General features: G+C 38.3%; 1 protein-coding gene across 1 annotated transcript in view; it reads right to left on the reverse strand.

Moving 5' to 3' along the window:
• The window catches only part of PTPRK (protein tyrosine phosphatase receptor type K), a 229,580-nt gene extending 211,135 nt beyond the window's left edge, over nucleotides 1–18,445 (reverse strand). The window contains exon 1 of the mRNA XM_072410218.1: nucleotides 18,110–18,445. Within this exon, the coding sequence (XP_072266319.1) occupies nucleotides 18,110–18,197 (88 nt within the window). The 5' untranslated portion in view covers nucleotides 18,198–18,445. The remainder of the gene's footprint in view (nucleotides 1–18,109) is intronic.
• Nucleotides 18,446–19,076: the final 631 nt, after the last annotated feature.

Raw genomic sequence — 19,076 nt, forward strand, 5'->3', positions numbered from 1 at the left:
GTGCGGACACTCCATTTGTGTTGCAGCAAAGGGCCTGCTGGGATGTGAGGTGCTTTTTACAGAAGCTGTGTGACTAGAGAGCAGCGACCACCCTCCTAATATCAAGCAGGCCCAAGTATCGCTCATTTCTAAAGCAGGTGACAATAAGGTGGCATTCTTTTTGGGGTATATACACCTAAGTGGTGTAAAGCAGCAAGCACCTGCTTCTGTCCTACCTGATCAGCACATGTACATGTACAATGATGTTCCTGTTTAGTTATGATGGCTTTTTGGCAGGAAAAGAACACACACTTGCTACCCGACCACAGTTGCAACATGTGGACTGAGAGGTAAAGCGGTCCTAAACACAAAGGTTTTACTTTACACAAAAGGGTAGCAAATCTTGGCTGCTCCTTCTGTGCATGCCTGATCTCAGGCATGCGCAGAAGGGGCATTTTTGTTCACTAAGGGGAAAAAGATGCTGATTTCATTCACACACAGCGAGATTAGCTTTTTCTTTCCTCTTTACTATGTCACCCAATCTCCCACCTGACCAGTGAGAGATCGAGTGACATATCCAGAAGAAAAGTGTAGATGGAGGCGCCCGGCAACTCCCCACACCTGGACAGAAAAAAATCCCAGGGTACCTGGGACCCAATCGAGGAAAGGTCCAGCTATTGGGGAATCTGCAGGATTAAAGGCCAGTGTGATTTTTTTTTTTTTCAGTTTAGTTCAAAAACATAATAAATAAACTACAATAAAAACCAAACCTGTTTAACAAAAACTTGCATATTGTCAGCTCCTGATATAGGAAGGGGGATGATATGCCCCCTTTGAAAAAAAGACAAACTTAACTGAATGTTTGTTTTGTTGTATGTACATTGAACGGCACATGCTGGAATGAAATGTACTCCTCCGTGCATGCATGCATGCTGGGTACATCACTTCGCCTAGCTAATCAAGATAGCCATATACTTGAACCCAGAGGAGACTGAGTCAAGATGATGATGAAGACAATGGAGCTAAAGGGGAGTCAAGGTTAGTTCTGCTTTAGGCTGCTCAATGGCTATTCTTTATCCACATCTACCAGTGAACAGGAGATTGTACTGGAACATGCAATTGACAAATTGGCTCCACAACTCTTACACAAGGGCCTTCTGTTGACTTTGCCCACTCCTGCCTAAAAAACAGCCTTTAAAAGTGTATTTTATTATATAACCCTTATTATTAAATGGCACATTTCATTTTATTACTAGTTCCAAGAAGAAAAAAAGAACTTCAGTTCAGTAATATCAGTAAATTAGGAAGATAAATGACCAAAATACTTTTTTCCCGCCTGTGGTGACCCGATGGCATTAGTACTTTTTGTTATGCATTAATTTGTTATGAATTGTGCTGGTTTTCATAGTAAAAACAAAGGTTTGCACACTACTGACTTTTTTTCTAATGCACTACACAAAAAATGGTGGAATTGGTGCCAAAACAGTGGATTATCTCTTGCCAAAGCGCTTAACTGTGTTGGAAAACCTAGTAAATACCACACAATGTATCTAGTATTACTCCCTGGTTACTAATGGTGATCAAATATACAGAAGCCAGACTGTCAGCATTGCAGATGCTACAAAAAATTCAGAAATACAGTAATGGCGATTCCCACTTTTATATAAAGAAAAGCCACTTTGTTTTTTGATTGAAATATTTAAAGACAAACACAAGCGTTCAAAGCAATTGAACTGGGTAAATCCTCACAATAATTTACCAATTTATTAAACATAATTCACCTGGAACATTTATTATTCATAGACTGCACCAGAACACATGGTCATACATATAAAAGAGCTTAGCCATGTAATGTAAATGTTATCTATCCGTAAATCAGACGGATACATCCTATCAAAAGGAAAATAGGAAAAACAGCACATTGCACAACTGCAGACTAATTATACCATCTGTTATGCCACAGTACAATAACACAGCACATTAACTCTTTAACATTCCGACATGGTGCATGTATATTCAAGCAGGCTTTTCCCCAAGACTGCTATGGCTATACAGAGAAATCAACTTGCCATCATTAGTATTCCCTGTTCCCTTTTCTCTTGCTGAACTGCCAGGCTCTGCAGGGACTTAAGCTATCTGACAACTTGCCTCCAACTCGCCTAGGTAGCACAGAGATGAATGTCAGGATCAGCAATAAGAGGCATCAATCAAATATATACACTCATCTAAGCAAGGCAGCAATGCTAATCACAGGGTATACCGTATTCTAGCCAGGCACTAGTTGAGTTTCATCAGTAGTTACAGAAAAGGACTGAATCAGGTCACAAAGAAATCACAACCTAAGTTTTCAAACAAAGTTCCTATATTTGTATGCATCTTCACTGTGTTATCAACAACTCACAAGGGACTTTAGTTTAATTATCTCTCCAGGAAATAATGGTATGCTCTTATTACGGTTTGCGCCACAGCCTAATATGTAGATTCAAACAGTTTAGGCAAACAGAAAAGTCTCTGGAGCATTATACATCTAAAACTATATATATATATAAAGCAGCAAAGTTGACATTATGGCGTTGTGTATATGCTCCTTAGGGTTTTGGTTTCTTGGCCAGTGGAGAAAGTCATATGCTGTACTATCTGAGCCAATAAATACACAGACAGGGGACATAAAATCTATTGTGAAAAACAAAAACAATAAAACTGCACAAAAATATCAATTAGGCATTTCCACACACAACAGCAAACTTGCAAAAAAAAAGGACTAGTGATTTAACCATTTAGTCCCATTTCAACATGTGTACAACTCTATAAATAATTGTTTACCGTGTTAATTGATTTCTCACTCTTATCAACATATAATAATGTTTTTTCCCCTGTCACTAACATCCAGCCCTTACTGGTATTTGTAGATTTCTGGTCCTTACAAGAATAGATGGTTGCTGCATTAAATTTTGCTGGGATGTTGCTTTAAACTAGCTCATTGCTACCATTGAGATACCTAATGTGGTCTTAACCAGAATGCTACAATCTGCTGTGTACGAACACTAAACAACCACTAGACAACTATCAACCACTATTGTTAATTATGTAGAGGAAGCAGAAAGGAACCTAACACACACTTTACTCTGTACAGAACAGAACTGCACAGCGATCATTTGTTCCAAATCAGCAATCATTTTTAGTTCAGAAGCAAAAGGGGAAAGTTTGCACTATAAGAGTGGTCAGGATTAAAACAAATGTTTTATTCAGCATGTGCAAAGTACAGGTTCCATTTCCAAAATATACCCTGAAAGTCCATTCAATGTATAACTAATAAGGCATTCCTTCTTATCTATTGTGAGACCTGGAGGAGACTGTACAATTGGATCATAACATGCACGGTCTACATGACCCTGACAAGCTGAAGAACTCAAAATTAAACAGCTAAACCAAAAGCTAGAACCAGAAGTGCTCTGAATAAGAATTTAAAATAGATTAGAGAAAATGGAGCACTGATAAGAGTAAGATTAATGCTTTTAATTTATTCACAAATAACGTTTGACTCATAATTTTAAGAGTTCACCATAAAGGCCAATACAAGTTCAAATTAAAGAATTATCTCTTCAAAAACTTTTACCTCTAAATATGTACAGTGGGGAAAAAAATCATAAATGCGAAAAACAAAGGCTGAGAAAAGGGCATTTAGAAAATCCCACACAGGATCATTTACTTTATGTCAGTGCCCTAGCCAGCTAAATAATAGTTCTGTCTGTTTCCCTAGTCAATCAATCTGAACAAGTCTGTGGGGTGGACACGAGTAAAGACATTGAAAAACAAAGCTACCACAATCCACTATGTCATTTACTCAGCACAGGACGGGAGTATCACTTTCTACAGTGAGCACAATATTACTTCAGCACCATTACACCAAATGTCACTAGATAAGCAAAGCAGCTGAAGCTCACCGTCTGCTACCACAAATAAAGTCTTTACAGCAGGACGCAGTTTAAACTGCTGTACTTAGATGTACTCATCACAAATACAACACACACCATTGTACAACACACACCATTGTACAACACACACCATTGTACAACACACACCATTTCACATTGGGTTACACACGTTTCATAACTATAAATGTTCATATAAATAAGTTGGTATATTTTACAAAGTACAAATTCATACAGCTCTTGAATAATTATCACTACATATTTGGGAAGGGGGTGGGGGGTGTACATCAAATGTATTGTGCATATCATGTGGTGCTCTAATGTGCAAGACTGGATACTTCACAGCAGGAAAAATTTTCAACAGGTTTACTTTTATTCAGTACATACTTAGTACCTTCCTCGTCTTCTTTCTGCCACTTTAATCAGCTAGTTTGAGCTAAAAAAAAGCCCTGTGTAAGCTACGGATATCTGGATTAATTGACATGGTACTATAACAGTACATGCTCCTAAATATGGGGAATACCCTTCAGCTGCAAATTGGCAATGGAACAGCAGTAAAAAATTGAGCAGAAGGCACATATAAGTTACAGGATGGAGTGGGTGGAAAATATTTTATAGCTCGGTGAGGCCAAAATAATACTGATAGACTTGCAGATTGTTCTTTGATTTTGCATGCGCAGAGCAGAATATTTGAACCAGCAATACACGCTGCATTAGAACTGATATTCAGGATGTACCTTGAAATAAATATTGTGCAATAGGTGGATGATGTAGTCATGTTACTAAGCTCAGAAAGTAAACATGGTAGAGCTCAGTATGACAGCGCTGGATTTATTCCATTCATTGACTAACAACTGAATCCAACATGTTTAACTACATGAAAAAAGTACTAGGGGCCAATTTAAACTTATATGCATTGTGTTAAGGCAAGCCACTCTGTTTGAATAGGTCATAGTAAGAATCAATGCGTAAAAAAGCTATACTGCACTAATTTTGACAAAGTACCGAAACTACCATGAACACTAAGTTTGTGTATTGTGGCACACTGAAAGGCAGGCAACATTTACCAAATTACATATCAATATTACAAGCAGAATTCAACCTATAAAAAGAAACTATTCTAATCTATTTTTTTTAAACTACAAGGATTACAACTAATTTTGCTAAACTACATAAAATACAGAAAAAATATACAAAAACTCAAGGTCCGTTTGCACAAACGCATATTTAGCATGTTTTGCTACATTATACATTGCCATGCATTCTCACAATGCACCTGCTTAATATGGGACCACTGCATCCCAATGCACCGTGCACTGTATATAGTGTAGCATTGGAGCACAACACACCACACACATATTGAACAAAAGGTGCACCGCATTGTCATGCACCTTTTTTCATGCCCTGCATTGTGTTGTCAGTACAGAAAATAAATGCTTAGGTGATCAAAGATTTTGAGCAAAGTTCTGCATTTATACCTCATATATGAGTTCACATAGGGCAATATTGTACTGTACGGTATAGGATGATGTCTTATACTATTTGTGCAAATTATTTGTGCAAATTAGAGGGTCACATCTATTAGACACATCAATTTACAACACATCAATTGGGAGCAAGATCATCTTCATGACATTAATTAAGCCATCAGAGGGGATTCATCCAGGCGATTTAATAGGCAACAAAGACTAAAACACCTTTCAAATGTCACGCCTTAACATGAGCTTTGATTTCATGATCTTCATCAGTTATAAATAGGTATTTTCAAGCTTACACATGTTCACTAGCAACATACTAAAAACATCTGAGTATTAAAAAAAAAAAAAAAAAAAGAGCAATAAAACATTTTACAGCTGAACTGCAAAGTCAATGCAATGAGTAATCAAGTGATGAACTGTAGCAAGCATACCAAACCATGAAAGCCAAGCTTAATTGACTTCATTCAGTTTACACACACATGAGCTTTGCTACCTACCTAAAACACTTGAGAAAAAAAAAAAAAGTAAAGAGTTAAATAATGTGAAGAATATGGATTACATTACTATTAGGCCCTTTTACTGAATAAAATGCAGGGATGCATTTAGAACAACTCATGTGGCCAGGTGTATCCAGGTCTATAATACAAACTGACGCACTTGTATCTTGCAAAGAAGGAAAACAAAGATGAATAGAGAAACAATCTAATATATTATTAGCTCTTTCAAGACAGACGCTACCATAGTGGATCTTAATAGGAATGTTATAGCAATATTCTCGAATACATTTTTTGAATTAGTTCTAATGTGGAAAATTTAAAGCAGAACTACAATTCAACTTTAAAACATTATGATTAGGCAGGGCTTTATTGCAGAAAGGGACAGCCAATGTCCTTTCTGCAATGAGCCTTCTAACCCATCTAATCACTGACTAGAGCTGTCAAAAATCCTTGAGCTGCACATGCTCAGCATCATTGCTGGCTTCCCCTGTGGTTCCGGGACTGATTGAACCAACGTCATCCCGGCCGATCAAGGTGACCAAAGATCTCAACTACGAAGAGAAGGTGGCAGTCCCCTGCAACATATTAGGGACATTGGGGAGTATACCAGGGTTTAGATTCACTGTGACATAAATTTCAACTGAACAACATGACAAATAAAAAAAGTACAGGATTTCAAAGATCCATCTTTTTACCATAACAATAGTTCCATCCCCCCACAAAAGCAAAGAAACTGGTTTCACTGTGGAACTATTCATGTATAATAGAACTTTATATTGATAATACATCTTAAACCAAATAAGGGTCATTTCTTTATTGCAGAAACTGTTGGATAATTCTTCCCTATTTTGATACGATTGATAGGAAGTGAGGGAAAATCTGAACACCAAAACTCAGGCAGTTTAACGAAAAGAGGTTCTAATCCTTCCCTAAAACCCCAGGTTTTAATCTATTTATAAATTTTGGGCTTTAATATGAGGCTGGATTAAAATTAAATTTCTTTGCACTAGAGATGTGCAAGTAGACCAGGGGTCCTTCAAGATAACAGAAATATTATTTTGTGAAACAGAAAAACAAGGAACACGGTTATTATTATCCCTTACCTGGAAGTTTAACAAAGAGCTGCCTTTCATGTTTATACAAATGCGAAGGCTTTAAATGAGTTCATTACAGGCTCCATAGTTCAAACGGTCAGCCAAGCAGAACCCCCGCCAAAGGGTTTCTATTTAGTGTAAAAGTTTTTACCTCTGCAGAACCTGCAGGTAGACAAATACCCAATAATCTGCCAGCAATGCACTTCATCCTAAACTTAGTGGTGGGCTTACAACACACAATTTTGTTGACTTCAAATGTCAGCCCTTCCGGTTTTCTTTTTGCTAATCTCCCCAACCATTCCTACTCTCAGATTTTACAACCTGTTAACCAAGCATCCTGAAGTCCAAGAGAACTAAAAGGGCCAAAATGGCTCTTTGAAATAAAGTTTCTGACAAGATACTATTTAGACTGACAAGATTTATCAAACAGATATAACAACCAAAAAAAAGCACAAAAAAGAATTTCATTGTTTGAGTTTACATAGACTAAGGGCTCTATTTATAAAACAGGGAATCAGACATTCCTAAAGAAATATTCCAGAGGCAGTAATTGTTTCCCACCAGGGAAATAAAGCCCTAGGATCGGTGTCAGATTAAAGCAACCCATGATTCTGATTCTTCCCAACTTTATTAATGAAAATGTCTAACATCAATATCACTAGGAAAAACAACCAACACATTTTTAGTGTAATCATTAAAATATGTGCAATTTACAGAGATCATAGGAAGGTCTTTGTGACAGATGTTAGTTATGGATTGAACACGTTATTCTTTAAACCTTTTCCAGCACTAGTTAACAATTAGTTATGTGCATTACTTTCACCAGCAGCAAGAATGAACTTGGCCAACAATAGGAATAAGGAAAACATTCATCTCCATATTCTACTTCTTTCAGTGCAGACCCTTAGGCTTTTGTTTGAAAGCTGAATTCGGACAAGAGTGACTAATCTGGCCGCAGGTGGATTTTTAAGATTGGCACGCATTGCAACTTGCTATACACTTAAAAGTAATTTACGCTGCAGGTTTTACTTTTAGTCTTATGTTCTCAGCAGGCCTAATCAGCTCATTCTGGCTGCATTTTCCTCTCATAGACAAAATACAAGCCAGCAGAGGAAAGCAATACTCCAAACAAACCGGTATTATCTACAATGACACACCATGCTGTTCGGGTAGTATGGTTTATTACCAGATCACATGGATTGAACTAATTGAATTGATGACCTAAAATAAAATATATCCTGGAAACAGATGATATGCATTCACAATGAAACAAATAGCAATGTGGTAAATGGAAAGGCATCAATCATTTAACTTAATATTTTAATAATATGTTTAGTAAAAAGGTACTTTAAATATAAGGTCAAAGTCCTACACCATACCAAACTTTGTATGGCTGGTCTGACACTCCTGCTACAGAATGCAGATGTCAGACTAAACCTCCTTTTTAATTTTAAAAGGTGATTGGGATACGGTTGGTAGGAATAATGTAATTCAATGTTAATGTATGTGAAAAGCATAGTATTTATAATGTTCTTTAGGGACATATATAAGACTAACTGTAAGCAATTAATTTTATCTCCACTTAATAATAATGAATATGTGCACTTTTATAACCCTTATACTTATCCTCCCTTAACTAGCTTCAGGTGTTTGTTCACCTCCACCAACTGCAAGTACTTTTCAAGGCAACAAAGTGGTTGTGCTTTACTGCTCCTTCTTACAATTCTCCCAATAGAACAGAGAAAACAAAAATAAGCTGACAGGAGTTTTATCCCTTGCCAACTCCATGTGTTTTATTATTTACTCCAATCATTTAGGTGTATGTAAACCTTAACAATGAGTGTCTCTTATATGCTCCCTCTTGGTGTGTTAAACCTACCATTGAAATTGTTTTAGAGGATTAAGGAAACCCCTTTACATAACCTATTTTATGGTAACACCTTCATGGATAAAGTAGGAAAAAAGTGTGGTCACGTTGACAGAAAAACCTGTGCAACCATCATATCCAAGGATTTGCAATGTACAAAAGAAAAAAATGTTTGTTCTTGATTTCACATATTCTTTAAATTTCTGCTAGCACCACTGCACCAGTAGTTGTGGATGCACAGCTAGCCACAGGGGAATAATAAATATATATAAATAAAGTACATGTATTTGCACATTAAGCCTTAAATGATGGGTAAATGCTTTATTTATGTAGTGACCTCTTAAATCTTGTTTTTTTTAATGTGTTGTCTTCTATATACAACCCTGTCTGTGACAATAAAAACACAGAGACAGTTGAATAATTGTAATGCATTATACCTTTCGGTCACAGATATATGTTGTTTGGCAGTTTTTAAGTATATTCCCAGTGTTTCATGTGCTTTGAAGACGATAAAACATCAACCTGCTATTGAAATTAAAGAGGAGAAAAAAGCACATACCCTCACTGGCATTCTGGTTTAGCCCAAGGACATTGAAATTGGCTCCCATGTATAATTTTTGTTAAGTGGTGATTAGTTCACTGTAGATAGGTTAAGCTCAAAGTGAATTATGAGCAGAATGATTAGAGACAAAATAAAAAGGCAATCAAATCTTTCAGATGACCTTTCAAGCTAAAGCAGTGCCTGGTTTTCAAAAAAATCATTTTTCTTATAAGATAACAGTTTCACTTTACCCCCAAACAAATATTTTTCATGACCTTTACAGGTAGAAAACATTTTAGTTTATTTCAGAGGATAGTCTAGCCAGAACTGATTTCTGTGATGTCTGTGGCCATGAGAGTGCTCCCTCCAGACATTAGGGTTTAATTAGCACTGACCGCATTCCTAATGTTTTACCCACTTATTGTCATGAATGAAATTGTACAGCAGCACAGAACTGCTTGCAGCAGGCCACTTCTACCTTCCATACATCAGCAGCTTTACCCCTTTTGTAAATTCATAGAAGTCTTAGTGACCAGCCTTTGCTGCCAATTATTGACTTTGTTTTCATTTTTGTCTAATTAAATTAAATATCCAGGCAATGAAAAATAGTGTACATTATCTATACCATTTGACAGAGCCCTTTATATTGTCAAATAGTGGGTAACTCCAATTCTATGGTAAATATAGCAGGCTGCAGTAAAAGAGAAGGTGCGTGTACGCCACTGCAAAATTAAAATCACTGCTTTGCGCTGCATGGTAAGCGCTATGATTATGTTGAGATCCTCAGAGCTGCTGATCAAATTCTTTGCTTAGGCATACAGTAAAAGGGCAATAGTTCACATGTACAAATGACTTTTCCTCATGCTGTGTACATGCAACACTGTGTATGAATGTGCAAAATACTTTAACAACTTTCACAAGAAGTTTTTACAACAAGTCCCCTGTGAATTCCCCTGCAGAGGTAAGCACATGAAAATGAGTTTTCTAGGTGGATTACAGTACAATACTGGAATATAACATTTTTCAGGTAAAAGGGAGAACTTTGCCATGGTAGGGAATTATGCACATGAAACACAATGGCCCTGTGAAAAATTAGGGTAAAATCCAATTATGTGTACAAAGACTGACACAAACAAAAACTTTTAATAGAAAATCCTAGTAACACTAAAAAAGGAACTTTTTGAAAGAAAAAATAATAAACTTTTACCAGAATGTGGAAAGTGATATGAAGTGGACACACCCTTTGTTTTATCTAGAGGCAGGGCATAAGTGAGGAGTGCAGATTTTCTTTGGTAGAAAGATTTATGGGAAATGTAATGTCATACAAAGGCGTTCCTTTCAACAAACGAATGCACCTATAATGCAGGGTGTATGCACAAGGACAATAATCAATGCATGAGAACATGCCAGTCATTTAAGGGGATCACAGTAAAAGAGCTCTGCAAAATCAGTATGTTACAACGAAGCATGAGCACTCCCTAGCTCCCGAATAAGCACCATAAGAGATAGCCAAAATATTGTCAAACCAATGCTATCTTAAATAAAAATATAATATAAATAATAAATATAAATGTACGCTTGCTATCTGCCCAATAAAACTAACAATCTCAGAAATATGCAAACATTAAACACAAAAGGTAAGACCATTGGGAAGTTCTTAAGGAGAGTGGGCATAGTCATAGCTCAAAGCTGACAAATGTCAGCACATTCACCCTGCCAAACTTCTGTTTGCTTTCAGAACCAGCAAACAAATGCTATTATTTAAATGTAAATTTTACTCTCTAAGCCAAATGACAATGTCCTGCATAAGCACAAGGAGCCCAAAAGGAAAGTAAAAAAAATAATACTAAATAGGTACTGCTGAAATAATTATGAAAAAATGAAGGAGGGGTGGAATTCAGTAAAAGCCACAATTCCTCTACTACCACAAGTCCACAAATCCTACCATTTTCTTTCACAGACCAGCTTGGCCCTACCTCTGAGCTTCTATATCAAACTAAAGCTCATCTAAACCAAAGAACAAAAAAAACAAAAAAAAACATATGTATTATAATGTCCTTAGATGTTGTGGTTAGAATAGGTTTTCATTTTTACCTTATAATTCTGACACTAACAGCAAGGGACACCCTGGAATCATGTTAGGGTACAGCCAAACTTAACTTTTAGAGAAGTCAAAATATGAACACGATTTTATCTGCCTGTTTTGGAATGCAGTTTTCATTGACAATAACATCAGGCAGTGTATCTTTTTCTATGATCCATCTATGTTGCCAAAGCCTTGCCCAGTTTACCATTAGACATGGGCAGCTTCATGTCTAATGAATAGTTGAATAGTTTAACCATTTTGTCACTGTTGTAAAACATTTCCCTTTGTGAAAATCACAAATAAATCCTAACTCACTGAAAAGCAAAAATAATATAATTCCTTTGTGGCTCTACAATGATGCCAAAACAAGCAAGATGTCACTTTTCAAACATCAGTCAGAGCTTGTGCAATGGCTGCTAAAGAGGAAATGTGCATATGGGTTGAACAAACAAAAGTGAAATGCGTGAATCAGCTGCCGAAGAATAGCCTACTAAATAAACACAAGCATTGTAATCACAATTTTAGTGCCTACAGACTGCAGAGATCCTGAATTTAGCGTGAATTCTAAGATCTTGGCTAGAATACCAACAGCCCAATAACAGTGCATGTTTCCCAAAAAAGATAGGGGAACACTCAGTACTTACTAAAGCCCAGTGTGAGAGGACCATTAATGACCTTATCAAACTCCATGAAGGCAAATAAATGAAAACCTGTGCCAGGAATTATATGCAAGCTGTCACTGTCATGCTTATATTCCAATACTCAGTTTATGACCTGAACAAGCATGCTCTAAGTGAACTCACAACATTTGTGCTGTAGATCAGCGACTCAGAAAGCACTGAAGGTATCTGATAAGAATGACAGGCAAGTAACATTTCTAAAAAAAGATATCAGCAGTGGATAACTAGATAATCATCTTATTACAAGCTTTCTTAGAGGAGAAATTAATAGTTAGTGGACCTTAAGCACCAACCAATTATATTATCTGTAAAAAGCTTGGAAGTTCTCAGGAATACTAACAAGTCATACTTTCCAGATCTTGTCATAAAATCACATTTAAAGCTCTTACCATGTTTAATTACTAAATAAAAGCATGTGCCAGTCTTTACACAGATAAATGGGAGAGCCTATATTATTAGCCTTCTCATTCACCACTATGGGAAAGAAGAAACAAAAAAATAAAAATAGAACTGAACCAAGTTAGCTCTGTGATCTGATCATTGGTATATTACCCAAGAGGAGGTGCAAGAACAGGGATGACCTTGTCACCATGCTGCTGGCTCCTTGATGAAAGCACAGACTGTGATGGGTCCTGAACTGATGGGACTTTACTGTAAGGTGTTCTGCAAGACGTCAAAGGCCCGGTTGAGTTGTGTAGCAGGGTATCTGAATCACAACGCTGACTTTGAAATATTTTGGCAGATAAAACATTTGACATAACTATTTGTTTTTGGAGTTCCATTTGAAAGGCCGTGTTGAAAGGTGTTTTCCAGGCAGTAGATAGTCCAATTTACAAGAATGGTACCACAGGTAACTTTCGTTTTGGGATAAGGACTAATGTACAAATGCACTTTTGGAGCTCAATATTTAAAACGACATTGTAAAGACCCATGTTTACATTTTACAATACATCGTAAAGGGTGAAACCCTAGAGACCGAAACTTCCTAATTAAATTTAGTAACAAGATTTGAACATTTCTATAATCACAATTTACAGTCCTGAACATTAGATGTGTAAATACACAATGCAGGATAATGTAGTGCGATGAAGTTTACTTCCATATTTTAATACCTATTTATTCAATAAAATGTTTTTATGAATAATATTTACATTTGCTGTCAGTGAATGATAAGCTTTATTCAATCGTCCTATGTTCTATTTTGTTAGGCTGGGAATAGAAGGAGTTGGAGGTGAGGTACAATCCCTTCCCTCATTCCTAGCAGAGGCGGGACAGTCTGGGTTACTCAATTACACCCTTACAACCCACAAGCATGCAGGCACTGTCAGGTGTTTTTCTTCTGTCAATTAGAAAGTTGTAACATCTTTTATACATTGTTTTACAGGTCTCAAGATATATTTGTAATTTTGTTTTAGGATGATAAATAATAAATAGTTAAAGATTTTTATAGCATATAGCATAGATTGTAAGCTCTTTGGGCAAGGACTTCTCCTGTGTCATTTTTTGTATCTGTCTATCATTAGCAACCCCTATTTAATGTACAACACTGCATATTATGTTGGTGCTTTATAAATGCAGTTTATTAATAACATTTTAATAACCCCAAAAATATTGCTCCTCCTCCATGCCTACACTTCCAATAGAAAATCTATCTTAGCAATTTTGAAGTGTCCTCGTTTCATGTTGTCACGGGCTGCAGTCATTCAAATTAGATAACTCATAATTCTGTTCTGAATCATTGGAAACTTGTGACAGCTAGATTATGTTTTTGATTTAGAGACTTTGATGCTCTTGGAAGATAAACAGATTGGCATGACTTAGATTTGATAGTTTGTTCAGAACTTCTGATTTCTACTGGTGAAAAATGGGAAGAAAAGGTTACCTCAGTACATGATAGAGATATGTATATAGAGATACATACAACATATATATATATATATATATATATATATATATATATATATATATATGTATTATAGCACATACAAATTGATAAAGGATCAAACTAGAGTTTAGTCAGGTTAAGGATTTTGTGTATTTGGGTTTCAGTTTGAAGTAAAAATATACTTCTGTATATAGGAAAGACCTCTGTATACCTTTGTATCCAGTATGAAGGTTTATTACCAGACATGAGTAAGGCAGGAGACCCCTGACTGACTCTGTGCTGCCCTTCTCTCTCTCCAATCTCTAAATGCTGTTGTACTGGGGATTACAGGAGGACAATATCAAAACAAATTTTAAAGGGCATAATTTCTAGCTGACAAAAACTCAGCAACCTATTGTTACAGGTTATTAGCCATTTAGGCTGAAAGAGGCTGACCGAGGTGTCATTTTGTGGGATTACTGGCAAGAAGTCAGGTGAGGGTGGAAAATGTCAGCTTTCAAGATTTAAACCTTATCTCCAATAATTTTAATCCTTTAAACCTATCAAAAAAGCGTCAATTCACTTAACTTTTAAGTGGACTATATTTTGAAAAGCTGCTGCATTTACTCTCTATTTCCGGATTTGAAAAATACTTGCTCTACTCCAAGCCACTAAAGTAAAGCCAAAAAAAAAAAAAAAAGCGGGACAAGGAGATATTGTTCAGTGCAGAGAAAGTACCTAGCCAATCTGGCCACCCACGCTGACCAGCCCATAGCCAGGGAGCAGAAAAGTGGAGCATTTTCAATACAAAGACCACAGAAAAAGGTAAGCATATTTCCTCTTTTACATGTGGTCTATCAAGTCGAAATGATGCCATAGTGACAGAGCCACTTTATATATACAGACCACAAACACAGATAAAGGGCAGTCACACATTTCGAATGATCTGTAGCTTGTGGTTTAGGAACCAGGTGGGAGGGGTGTAAATTAGGGTTAGAGCAACACCAGCCTCACCTAAAACCTGAAAAATTGGATTTAGATTATGACCTGCCATTTCCTAAGGCTTCAGCATGTGTGGTTTGTTAAAGCATAAGCAAAATGTTTAGTAAACACTGTCTGGCCCTGAGCAGGCTGTAAGTGGAACCCTATCCGCTGACACGAGAGGTTGGTATTGAGATTTACCCTTCTTATGAGAAAGGTAACGTACAGGGGTTCAATTAGGCTGCACCTACAAAAGGCAAGGCTGGCACAAACAAGTCTATAGATTAAAAAGAGTAATTGCATTTATTATCTAATTGTATAACAAACAATTATTCATGGGTCTTATATAAAGATCTTTAGGAGTTGAACAGACAAATGTGCTGATTTGTGGGGATAGTCTAATAAAAAAAAATATTTTAAATATTGATCAATATTTGCATGGAAGTATAATATAAGTGAGTAGAGGTAATTTACTAAAGCAGACAACTTTCCTTTGGTATCTAGTAAAATAAAAACACGACCTGTCTGGTATGTCAGCTCCCACATCAATAACACAAACAAAGATTAAACCTTAAAGAAAAGCCCTTTACGTTCTACACAGCCCACATATTACATCTGGAATATATTCAAGAGACTTTCAAGCATGAATACATTTGTATACTTTCCCAGAAGTCATATTATAATTCCTCGCAAAGATATTTTTCATCTGATTTACTGGTATTGCCACGTCGGATGCCTCAGTAGGTTCTGCATAACAAATCCTTACAAAACAACTTTAACTGAAGTGTCGGTTTTGTCTTTATGTATTTTTTTTTTATTGCACTCCCATCACAACAAAAATAAGGATGTCTAAGCTATCATAACAAAGAGATGGCAGAAAACTAGTGAGATGTAAGGATTTAAAAGAGAAATCAAAGCATAGGCTTTTCTATTAGAATGTTACACCGCAGCCTCTGTAACAGCAGCTGTTCTTGGCAATTTGTGAAACTCAGCAATGACACCGCTCAAAGTTTCAATTAACCAGAAACACTTCTCAAAGCTCAAGAACTCGATAACGTAACCCAAGTTACAGAGTGATGTCAATAGTACACTTTACGTCCCTCTCTTGACAGCCTTGTATCAGCAATCAGTTCTCTGTAGAAGCAGAAAAGGCTCTAGGAGCATTCAGAAAATTGATCATCTATATAAAGAGTAGAATCAGCAAAACCAGACAACAGATAAGTCATCAACACATAAAATGGTGATCCTTGGGACAGACATGACAACTTAACAGTTCTATTTAAAAAGATCAGCTACATGAACCTGTTGCAAAGAATCCGACAAAAAAAAAGCAGCCCGAGTGAAAAGATGGAACGGATCTTTTCCATGTTCATCCCCTACAATAATGATACAACAAAGGCAGTCATTGTATAAGCTGCTGATCACAGTCAGGTTACATGGGATCTAAGTAATAGGCACCAATGTAACAACAAAAGAACACGCCTGCCATAATTCTACAACAATACAGCCCAATCTCTTAGAATAAGAATAACCCCAGTAATAAAAAGATGTGCTAACAATTGCAGAGTGTCTTCTTTATTAACACTACAGACAGGAGAGAATCTCACATAACAGAGATAATGGACAATTTGACACACAGTGTGGAAGCCAATTATATATGATATTATTATTATTTTCTTAAACACCTTTGATGGTGCCAGCCAGCTGCCTGATTTTGCTCCTCTCCATACCTGCACTACACTCAGAGATCTGTCAGGATTCTTTGTTCTCTGCATGGAGGCAATGTGAGCACACAAACCCCCAGCACCTCTCCATACAACCAAGGCAGCGCTGCCAGGAAAAGCTCCAGCTTGGCTCTGCTATTTCAGCTGAGCATTACCTTTCTCTTCTACATTTTGATCACTACGGGGGAATTTTCACAGAGAGGTAATTATTCCAAAACTGCTAACTCGCTGACTAGGCTGGCTATGAACTTCCAGCAATACCCAGGACTTTTTATTTGTATTCTGATGTCTTAGTGGAAGATATGGAGAGTGGCGATGAATAAAAAGGAAATCAGTTTGCTGTGACCTGGGGGGACACAGGCTGGACTTTTACAAGTTGATAAAGTGAATTGGATGAAGTTGGCCAGTCTAGGGAATACACAGAAAGGAGTAAACAATGCCGTGTGTTCAATAGTAAAAGTGGAAGGAATGTGTGTCCAAACCACAAATCTGCAACAGGTATGAGAAGAGCCAGACAGCCCAGGGCAGAAAGTATTTTCATCCTGTGTAAAGTGAGACAAGGGGGAGGGGGACTGATCCTTCCAGTCTTCATCAATCAATGGGGGAGAATGCCCAGCACTAGTATATCATCTGCTCCATACACAAACTACAATTCATATCTACCCCCAAATCAGAGGTCACCCCTACACTGTGCGGAGGTGACAACCTACCAGGGTACATGGCTCACTGTTGTCACCCAATGAAAGGAAGGAAAGATCTCTATGGCAGGATCACCAGGGGGCTGGGATGAAAGCCACTTATTTCTACCAAAAACACCTCGTGCATGTCATTACATTTAAACTAATCCTATACACATTGCAATGTAGAAGACAATAACTTATGTTTACATTTATCGGTGTCCATGGAAAGATGACTTTGTATTGATTAGGTAACTATAGCATTAGCACAGAAATATCGATGTGATGATCAGAATATAAATCAGATTAATAATCAAGTATTGGATACTTGGAGCCAATGGTAATGACGATGGTGATATCGGTCAAACATGTACGGGCAGATGTCGGGGCACCATTATATGGGGGGCATCTACACGGAACTCCTATACAGGGCACAGCACCCCATATACACCTGGGGACCCCAATTATAGAGCGCACAGGAAGTGCACATAGCAGACACCTGGACCCCCCCAGTCAATGTGTTTACATACGGGGGGGTAATATGGTAATGTTTACATACAGGGGGGGCTTCCCCCGGATACTTCCACACAGGGTCATGGTAAATATTCTGTATTTATGGGGGGAGAAATGTACACGGAGGAGGTGAGGGGAGCCCCGGTAAAGCCCTCCGCTGAGTCCCCGGTGAAGTTGTACGAAGTCGGTGACTTACCTGCAGACAGCTGACCCCGGACCGCTGACGCCATACCCGGCGAGAAGAGCAGCAGCGCGCACAGCCCTAGCACACATTCGCCATCCATCTTCCCCACAAGTTTCACAGGTAAATGCGAATCCCAGAAAGAAGCACAACAATCCCCAGTGACCGAGCCGGCAGTTTCAGGACTTTCCCCAGGCGGCGGATCACAGAAGCGCGGCGGTCCGAGCTGTGCCAGGCGCTCCGCATCCAGCCCTCTCCATCCCGCAGCTCCCCGCACTCCTCACTCCGGAGTTACTTTCAGGGGCTCGGCTGGGGGAAGAGGGGGAGGGGGCCGTGACGTCACACTCCTATACCAAACTAACCCGCTCGGGAATGTGTAATCCCTGGGGACACCGGCACAGCGCCCCCTACTGGCGGCCGGGCGGGAAGTGCAGGCGGAGGTGCGCAGCCTGTGGATCCGGGGAGCGGAGGAGCCGGGCGCTCATGTGGCGGCTGCACGGAAGGAGCCCATCGCAGGGTCTGGAGAATACACTGCACACACCGATCCTACATACAGATCATCGGGTGTGTGTTATAGGAGGAGCTGAAAATTATAGCAGCACATCAGAGGAGAAGGATCGCACTCCGTGCTACAAGTTTCTGCGAGTTTTATCCCTCCAGCAATGTACGAGGCTATCCGATAGATGTCGGATGGATCGCACGATTCGCTACGCATCGATGTGTGTGGTAGAGAGCATAGTGTCGGGCAGGGTGAGGAGGGGGGAGGGATGGCTATGATGGGCAGGCGGGGGAGAAAGAAGAAGGATAGACATGTCAGGGGTCTGTCATCTCTTGTCTGCTGTATGGGGGCATGCCAGGGATAATTGGGAGACATACAGGCACAGGAGGGTGCAATGCTGCCATTGTCAGCTCAGATCCCTCCATGTGATGTTAGGGGCTCCATGGGATGGTTGGGGCTCTCAGGTGATGTTAGGGCTCCATG

The sequence above is a fragment of the Pyxicephalus adspersus genome, chromosome 4 (genome assembly GCF_032062135.1).
Source record: "Pyxicephalus adspersus chromosome 4, UCB_Pads_2.0, whole genome shotgun sequence".
Taxonomy (NCBI): Eukaryota; Metazoa; Chordata; class Amphibia; order Anura; family Pyxicephalidae; genus Pyxicephalus; species Pyxicephalus adspersus.